Source organism: Lolium rigidum, chromosome 3 (genome assembly GCF_022539505.1).
Source record: "Lolium rigidum isolate FL_2022 chromosome 3, APGP_CSIRO_Lrig_0.1, whole genome shotgun sequence".
In the NCBI taxonomy this organism is placed as follows: Eukaryota; Viridiplantae; Streptophyta; class Magnoliopsida; order Poales; family Poaceae; genus Lolium; species Lolium rigidum.
Window position 1 is genome coordinate 115,335,359 of NC_061510.1, and position 9,348 is coordinate 115,344,706.

Genomic DNA, 9,348 nt, shown 5'->3' on the forward strand with positions numbered 1-9,348 from the left:
TGTTGAAGCATTAGCAAGAAGCTTCTTCAAGACCGGTGATGCAGCCAATCTTAAGCTAGCTAACGCCACTAAAGCCATCAGAATGCAGGGTTGGGTAGCTAACTACGGGGAACAGGTACAAGAACCCTAAAGGTAGACTTTATTTCCTCTAAAGGTGTATCTAGGCTGAATGAGAGTTTGTTCCCAGTATGGTGAGATGAACAAGTACACAACGGAAAATCGGAGCAAAAACTGTACCGACAATTTCCCCTTATGTGTTTTGGGTTTGGAATGGTTTGAATATGTTAGAAGACGAGCACTGGCATTGTTTCTGGGCACAATGATAGATAAAGAACCTGTTGGTGTGGGAAGTGACGAGATAGATTAGTCAACTGTAACAGAGATAGATAAGAAAAATAAACCTACTAGACGATCTGTAGACAACGGCAAAAACAAATATCACTATTTTCGCTCTTTTTTTGAATTTTTCTTTGTGCAGAATGACCAGAATAAACAAGTTATACAAGAAATGAAACTTGAAAGTTCTTCTGGTGGTAGAAGCAACCAATAAATACAGAAAGGGACTGGAAAATCTATTGGAGTGGGAAAGCACGATTCACGAGATAAATTAGCTGGTTGTAACAACAAAGATAATAAACATAACCCTACGACTTAGAGGAAAACAGACGAGAAGAGTGGTGAGCTTACATGGATGGAACAGGTGAGAAGCAGTGTTCTAGGAGGCGGCACAAGCGATGAGGCAAGGTTGCAGGAGCAGCAGAAATTAAGATGAGAATGAGAGGCAGAAATCTCCAAACAGCAAGACTTGGTATAATCTAGCTATGTGCCCATTTTTTATGTTTAGCTGACTGGACTTGCTAATAAACTAACCAGTAACCAATGTGGAGAGCATATAAACCACCAACTTGCTTGGGACAAAAGGCCTTGTTGTTGGTGTTAGTGTTGTTGTTTTTGTTGAGGCTGGACATGCACATCTTTCATGTCATGAGATAGTTTTTTGTATCAAAAGTTTCAGCATGGATACATAACTCAATGAAATCAGTAGTATGGGACTCTCCAAATGCAAAACTATTCGCTAAATATAAAAAAAAATCTTTAAAAAACAGTTTGTAACCGCTGAGTGTCACGAGTTAGAATCCCATTCTTCTCCTTACCATGCTGGAGTGGAGAACTTGAAATGGTCGATCCATTTCACTTTTCTTCTTTCTTCATCGCCATCACTAGCTCTCATGGTTTCCATGAAACATCCTTCCTCACAGACCTGAAAGCTATGACCAAGAAAAAAATATGACCAATTGGCATTCAACCTAAAGGAAGTCATGGAAAAAAATGGTATTGCAAATAGGTAATATGATTTCCTTGAAATTACATTCATATATTAGATATTCAAAAGGAAGGATTTTGCAGGTAATATGTGACAAGTGCTTGCTGCTAGATCTTCAGGGAATGCACTGGTACTGGTACACATCACCAAATAGATAATAGTCAGCTTTGAAAAGGATGTGCTACATACCAAAGAATCAATTATTAGTACTTTTGTAGTTTCAATCAGCGCAGGCGGACAGTTGAGCTGTGTGTAGTAAGAAACATCTCTCGATCATACGACATTCCGCATTCGGAACCGCAACATCTCAATTCGCCTTTCAGAATCTGCCAGCGCTCTTCCATGGTTTCCAGTGTAGCCACTTCCTATGTAAACTGATACAGTCCTTAGTGAAAATTCATATGCAAGCTATGGAGCAAACTTTGGTTTTTTGCTTTTGAGATATGATAAACTTGCAGCTTAAGGGCATCTCCAACGCGGCGACCCATCCCGCGTCCGCGCGTTCGGATGGGTCCAGCCGGACAAAAACGCGAGATGCTACTGCAAGTGAGCGCCGCATGGAGACGAGCTCCAAGGGCTTCTCCTCCTTGCCCCAAACCACGATGCCGGGAAGAACGCCGGCTGCCGGCACCGACGAGGCCCCGCTCCTCCATCCGGTGGAGGGGCCCAGGCTGCAGCCGCGCTGAGCTCGGTCCTCGGTGCGCGCCTCGCACGGGCCGAGGAAGACGGCGGGTGCAAGTTGCTGGCACGCCTGAGCCCGAGAAGGCGAACCGCCACCGAGATGTTGTTTCCTAAAAAGAGGATAAGCGGAGCGTTGGTTCATGAACTATTCCGAGATGAGATGAGTGAATTTGTCATTGATGTCCCAAAATGTATATAAACTGGTCACTGAACTCTTGTTTACGAGTGGTAGGCACAAACAATAGAGGGACTTCGCCTTTCTGCGAAGATGACATCGTCTTCTTTTGTTTGGAAATATCCCATGCATCAATCCATGAACATCAGGCATGTTGGTCATCAGGGCCAACATAATATCCCTTCTGCCCAACTCTGCTTTCAACAACTCTTGGGCATGTTAGTGGGGAATTAAGATTGGATCTGTAACTGAGAGGAACCGAACAAATACCAGGCTCATTCCAATAAATTATCTACGATCCTGTAACAATTGCAAAACACAGGTTTCAGAATCAAGCTATTGCTGAGCCGAGACCAAACTTATTCCTGGGGCAAGCGGATTCTACGGTTTGCAAAACTGAAAAATTATATAGTTGGACAACATAAAAGGCGTCAAGTTCAGTGCATTGAGGAAGAACAAGTAAACAAAACGCATAGAGGTGCATATCCATTCCACCGAGCAATTTAGTTCTGAATTCTTGCGCCACTCAACAGAACTTTGGGTGTTCAGCTACTTTCAAGGATCAAAATATTTCTGCGCTAAATCTGCAAGAATTTAACATCAAGTTCCTCTCTACTCCTGGATAGTTGTCATCTCTCATCTGGTCCTTAAAAAGTTGTCACTTATCAGCTTCTGAAGAACCAAACACAAAATGATTATGTTGCTGCAACATAAATATGTGACGCCAAATATGTGTCATAGTTTTACCACATCACAATGAAATATGTGACGCCAAACAGACAGAGGGTAAATGAAATATGTGACAGCAACGAGTTTTATTAAAAGTTGCCAGACTTCATGCATACAAAGAAGTAAGAAAATGTCAGTCTTTTAAACCTGGAATTCCTTAAAACTTCAAATATGAACAGATGGATTCTCAAAATTATGCAGTTGAGCGCATGGAATTACCAAAATCTTGACAAATGAGTGTGTCAATAGCAGCCACATTGCTCTGCAACCATAATTCCCTTGGATGTACCTAATGATTCCCCATTCACGTTCCTAACACTTGCTAATTTCCTATTCATGCCACTGAATCAGAGCTCATAAGACTTAGAACAAAGGTGGTTCTCGGGCATTTCCGTCCTCATGCATCCTAAACAACGTGTGTCGAACAAGTCTTTCTTGAAAAACATGTGTTTTGAAGTCCAGCATGCAGCCATCACAAGGAACGTCTGAAGCTTAATGCCCTTTCTATCATAGTGCAATAGTAAATTTATGGCATCAACCAGTACATCTCCCTCGGGAAAACAACTTGTGTGCACCAATATGCGTCAGTTTTTTTTTTTTTTTGAAACAAGGCAATCTGTCTAAGCTACTGCATCTTGGTCAAAACAATTTAATCAATCAAGAGGTTTAATTCTGAATTCTGATGCCACTAGACACAACTTTGGTGTTCATCTACTTTCAAGGATTGGAATATTGATGCAATAAATCTGCAAGAATTTAGCATCAAGTTCCTCTCTACTAGATAGTTGTCAGCTGGTCCATAACAAAGTTGCTAGTTATCAGATTCTGAAGAACCAAACAGAAAATGCTCATGTCTCTACATGCCAAACAGACAAATGGTACATGATTTCGAGATATTATATCATTTGGAACAAAATATCTCGATTTCAGAGAAATCTGCAACAACAATGAGTCTTAAAGAAAGGTTGCCAGTTCCAGACTTCATGCATACAAAGAAACAAATCCCAGTCTTCAAAACTTGGAATTCCTTAAAAGTTTAAAATGATAACAGGTGGATTCTCAAAATTATGCAGACGAGCGCAAAGAGGTACCAAAATCTTGTAAAACACATGTGTCAATAGCAGTCACATTGGTCTACAACCATAATTCCCTTAGCGGTACCTGATGATTTCACATTCTTGTTCATGACACTTGCTGATTTGATATTCATTTGAATAAAACAGAGCACAAAGAAGAACAGCAAACATAGCCTTTGTTGACACCACAATATTCTCTACAGCCACCGGAAGAAAGGTGGTTCTTCGACATTTCCGTCCTCCTGCGTCCTAAAGAATGTGTGGGGAACAAGACTTTCTTGAAGAATATGTGTCGTGAAGTTAAGCATGCGGCCATCACAATGGAACTTCTGTAGCATATTGCCCTTAATGTCATAGTGCAACAGAAAACCTCCGACATCAACCAGCACATCTCCCTCCGGGGAAACAACTTGTGAGAACCAATCTGCATCAGTTTCACCATCTTCATCAACCAGCACATCTCCCTCCGGGGAAATAAATTCTGGGCACCAATCTGTATCAGTTACTGCATCTTGGTCAAACCGACGAATCTCTAGCACTGGCAGTTTAATCCGATACTTGTGGACCCAGATGGCACTCTTGTAGTCCTGCAGAAGCCAGAGATCCACCTCTGATCCACCTATATTGCTGCTGGAAATGGCAAGACTGCCCTCCATCTCAAGCAACCAGGTCATACGCCCTAACTTAGTAGGACCTTGTAACCACCGAAACACCTCGGCCACAGTGTCAAACACCAGTAAGCATTCCAGCCAAGTCGAGCACGGTGGCCAATGCAGGTTGTTGGAGAAGAGGCAAGGCTTATCCAACCGTAGATTTAATGGCTCTCTCTGCAGCCATTGTGTCACGGACCCTGAGGATGTTTCAGGCCAAATCACCCTCTCATTCTCTGAGCCCACAGTATTGATATAGAACGTTGGTGCCACACCAATGCTTCGGTAGTACAAGACACGGTACTCGCGTGAATGCGGACAGCCGTGAGCATACAATCCCATGATGGTGTCATGCTGAAGCGCCGGCGGGTAGGCGGAACACCACTTGCGTGTGGCAGGGTTCCAGAGGTGTAGGCGGGTATAGTAGGACATGAGCAGGAGACCATCACAGGCTGCATAGACCTTAAACGGGCTGTCATCATAGTGACTCAAACCGCTGTCGGTGAATCTGACAACGGACCGTAGCTGGTTAGTGTGGAGGTCCAGGGTTTCGATGCAGTAGTCCAGGTCGCGTCTACAACCCACGTCGCGGACGAAGGAGAGGAGCCGCCGAGGCGGCTGGCGGCGGTGGTGGGCTAGGAGGAAGGCGCCGTCGGATGTGATGCGGCGCCAGTCCTTGCAGACGGCGCGGCAGCGGAGGATGGATTTCGGCGGTAGGCGCAGTAGGATCTCGGACACTAGCTCCTCGGGGAAGCCCGCAAAGGGCCTCAGCCGCTGCTCCGGTGCTCTTGTGCTCTCCGACATGGCCGCGATGTAGTGGGAGCGGCGTGTAGCCACCATCGATCTGTGCGTGCTTCAGTTGCGTTCTTGCGCTGAAATACACCATGAACGAAAATGAAATCGGGGGTCCGATTAACTAAAGCCACAAGATATAGATCAAGTATGTGCGATTTGAACCCACCTGACTCAATGTTCGTATTCCGTTCCGCAGCGCCGCAGTTCACCTGGACAAGGGGAGGGAAGAGGGGGTATGGGGAAAGAAACAGTTCGTAGGTTTTCTCCATCTCTTGGAATTGGCATCGCCAGAACAGGCCCGAGCCCACACGGTTGGAATAAATTGGATTATACGTAAATATCCTATTCATTAACCAACTAAGGCCCATATTAACTTTACTCATTGGTTGGGCCCAGGTAAGGCTTCCTTTCCCAGTTATTCTCCATTTCTCATTTTTTGGTTTCATTTTTTGTTTGAAAAAATTCAAATTTGGAAAACTTCAGGCTTTTAAGGAAAAAGTTGCTTGGATCGCAAAATGTTCACATTTGAAAAATATTCAAAATTGAATATTGTTCAGATTCAAAAATGTTCATCAATAAAAAAGTCAAAATTTAAAAATGTTCAAAATTGAAAATTGTTCAAATCTTTTAAAAAATCAAAATTAAGAAAATGTATTTTTAAAAAAAAAACGGAGAAAATTTGTTCTGAAATGAAAACATTCAAATTTCGAAAATGTTCAAAAAAAATGTTTAGAAAAAAGCTGAAGAAAACATAAAACCGAAAGAAACCGCCTGAACCGAAGAAAAAACAACACTTCCTTCCAGAGGGTTCCCAAAACCTTCCTGTTAACGGGTGGGGCTTATTCCATCCCGCTAACAGATGATAAGTAGGGTTTGCCCCTTTTTAGATGGAAGACATGATTACAATAAAAAAAATGGATGGACAACACGATTACATTCAATAGGCTCAACAAACTCGTTGGACCTTGGAATGTAATTTTTTTTAAGGAACACTTGTATTTAATTTAGAGACGGTGGTGACATCGCCAACCACAAGACAGGTTACATCATCAGCTAAGTCCTGGTTGCTAAAGCATGAGCAGGTTTATTACATGCCCTGGGGCAAAAATCCACAAGTCACTCGATGCACGAAGTAACGATCTAGCCTGGTTAAGCGTAGTCGAAGGTTGAAGAGTTGATTGATTGTGTTCGAGTTATGTGAATCAATGGGGATCATCAGTCGGCCAATGCCCATTTGATCAACAAGACAGATACCATGCTACAACGCAACAATTACAGAGCGGGAGGGGGTCGCTAGCATGTTCAATCCTCCTGGCAGCATCGATACAATGCGGCCGTTGGCAAAGACTAAAACTACGTTAATGCTTCGGCATGGCAAATTCAGGTGGTGGAGAAGACCGGCATTGATTCTCTGGGGAGTAACTAGAAGCTCAGATTTGAAGAACTAGTCCCATTTAATGTTGTGATGTTTGACCCAAAACTGGAGTTCATCAACAATCAACCACTTTGTCGTCGTACTTTCCCGTGGAACAATATGGATGGAGGCATTGGTCCTTGATAAAAACACCACATGCTCCACCGCTCCATCTACATTGAGTTTGGCCATGCCAGACGGAGGATAATGTTCAATACATCAAGTTGTCAGCGACCATAGTTTTGACTGCCTAAACACGAGATCTGTAGGAACGCGTACAAAACTCTCAACAACCTTGTAGCAGACATGGTATGTTCTAACAGATCAGGCATACTAACAATATAAATTACCTTAACTGCAATTTGCAAGGAAAATGAAGGGCAGCATGCCAGCATCCAAATTCTTGAGTTCCACGCTTCCAATGAACAAAGAAGCGATACTGCATTTGAGGTGAGCCTTCCCATACACTTAACTTCCATTTTCTGAGGTTGAAACATGCAACACTGAAATAAAGTTGTCCAAAGCTAAACCGAACGACAACCCTGGCTAGTGTAAAAACACCATTGCCGTGAGAACACTCCAATCACAGAAATTGCAGAATCCAAATTACAGGTGTTCAAAAGTTTTCATGTGGGAAAGGACTACGATCTACAGTCCCCTAAAGAAAGGTGGTCCGCGGGCGCTTCCATCCTGCTGCATCCGAAAGAACGGGTGTGGAAGAAGGCTTTCTTTGAGGATATGTGTAGTTAAGCTCAGGCTGGGATTACACTGAAATTTCCTAAGCAAATTACCCTTTCTGTCATAGTGCAACTGCCAGCCAGTGGTACACCAATCTGTGCAATCAACCAGCACATCTCCGTCTGCGGACACAACTTGTGACGTCCAACGTTCATGTTTGGCAATAAGGTAAATATCAGCCGCTGGCAGTTCAATCCGACACTTGTGCACCCACGCCGCGCTCTTGTAATCCTGTAGAACCCAAAGATCGACCTTGGACGTACCCACCCGACTTTCGGACATGGCCAGTGTGCCGTCCACCTCAAGCAACGACACCACATGCCATGTCTCAACAGGAGTAGGCAACCATGAGAACTCCTCAGCCACAGTGTCAAACACCAATATGTTCTTGGGCGGTGTCGATTGCGGCAGCCAATGCAGCTTGCCATGAGACAAGAAAGGCCTGTCAAACTGGGTAGATCTCGACCCTCCGGCTAACAAGTTTCTCATGGACTCCGAGTATGAACCAAACTTAATGCGCCTCATATTCTTCGAGCCCACGGTGTTGATGAAGAACTTATTTGTCCGAGTCCGACGATCCTCTCTATAGGACAACACCCGGTACTCTCCGGAAGGGCCGTGAACATAGAGCCCGGCAATCTTGTGAGTGCGAAGTGAAGGTGGGCGGACTGAAGCCCACTCCCGTGTGGCCGGGTTGCAGATGTATAAGGTGTCATAGTAGGACATGAGCAAGAGACCATCGCAGGCGGCGTGGACCGTGAAAGGGCAGTCGTCTTCGTCGAAGCGGCTGTAATCGTTGCCGGTGAACCTGACAACGGACCGGAACTCGCGGGTACGAAGATCCACGGCTTCGACGCAGTAGTCCAAGAGGTTGAGGTCAATGATGCCGCAGCCGGCGTTACAGCCAACGTCGCGGACGAAGGAGAGGAGCCGCTGCGAAGGCTGCCGGCCGTGGTGGGCGAGGAGGAAGGCTCGGTCGGTGGTGATGCGGCGCCAGGCCGTGCAGACGGCGCGGCACCGGAGGATCGATTTTGGCGGCAGGCGGAGCAGGATATCCAACAGGAGCTCTCCAGGGAGGTCGGCGAGGGGAATCGCCCGTCTCCCCGGCGGCGGATTTGCGACCTCGGCCATGGTCGGTCACCTGGTGACGGACGAATCTACCAGCCGTATCTAGATTTCGACGGGGAGAAAAAAGGAATTAGGGTTGTGCAGATTGACCAAACATAGAGGAAACTGAACTCGGAAACAGTTGCGACGAGCTCTCACCTTCACTCAGTGTCGCCATTCGTCTCCGCGCGCTTCCATGGATTCGTCCTAGTTGCCTGCCTCCGGTAGCAGAAATCCTGTGCTATTTTTCCTCACAGTAGCAGGAACGCTCAGCAGGTGGAGAGATGGGGAACAGCGTAGCTTTCTTCTGGTTCCCACTGTTGGCGAACAGAGAGCGGAGTATGTAAGCCGGCGGCACAGGCGTCGTGTGCGACTGTGCGAGTCTGCATGCCAGCCTGGCTCCAGCACGCGCGCGCACGATCACGTCTCACTGCCCCGCTTCCTGCGGTTGCTCGGGCGGGTGGATGCGGAGGAGGCCGGCCGGGTCGCAACGACTCTCGCGCATGCAGCAACAGCCTGTCTCGTTTAATTATTCGTTGACCCAAATTGATTCCGCGGACGACGCCACCTGCTTCGGGCTTCGATGCTGGCGGCCGTGACGAAACGCCATTCTCCAATTATTAATCCTCCTCTCACGAGCTGGATCGGAGCGGCTCATC

The 9,348-nt window shown here is 45.8% G+C and overlaps 2 protein-coding genes across 2 annotated transcripts in view; both read right to left on the reverse strand.

Moving 5' to 3' along the window:
• Positions 1-4,100: 4,100 nt before the first annotated feature.
• On the reverse strand, positions 4,101-5,626 carry LOC124698052 (F-box protein At5g49610-like). Its single transcript, XM_047230576.1, has 3 exons — positions 5,597-5,626; positions 4,490-5,507; positions 4,101-4,408 (listed from the first exon to the last, which is right to left on the reverse strand). Exons 2-3 carry the CDS (start codon positions 5,473-5,475, stop codon positions 4,183-4,185), a joined length of 1,212 nt encoding a protein of 403 aa, XP_047086532.1. The 5' UTR covers positions 5,476-5,507; positions 5,597-5,626; the 3' UTR covers positions 4,101-4,182.
• Positions 5,627-7,115: 1,489 nt separating this feature from the next.
• LOC124702196 (putative F-box only protein 9) overlaps positions 7,116-9,348 on the reverse strand; it is a 15,220-nt gene continuing 12,987 nt past the window's right edge. The window contains exon 2 of the mRNA XM_047234318.1: positions 7,116-8,752. Within this exon, the coding sequence (XP_047090274.1) occupies positions 7,493-8,713 (1,221 nt within the window). The 5' untranslated portion in view covers positions 8,714-8,752 and the 3' untranslated portion in view covers positions 7,116-7,492. The remainder of the gene's footprint in view (positions 8,753-9,348) is intronic.

What these genes read in the sequence shown, in the direction of transcription:
- LOC124698052 (XM_047230576.1), bottom strand. Translation starts at nt 5,475, where the DNA reads ATGGTGGCTACACGCCGCTCCCACTACATCGCGGCCATGTCGGAGAGC. An exon ending in CGGTTTGACCAAGATGCAGT is followed by an intron (nt 4,409 to 4,489) that starts AACTGATACAGA and finishes AACTGATGCAGA; the next exon opens with TTGGTTCTCACAAGTTGTTT.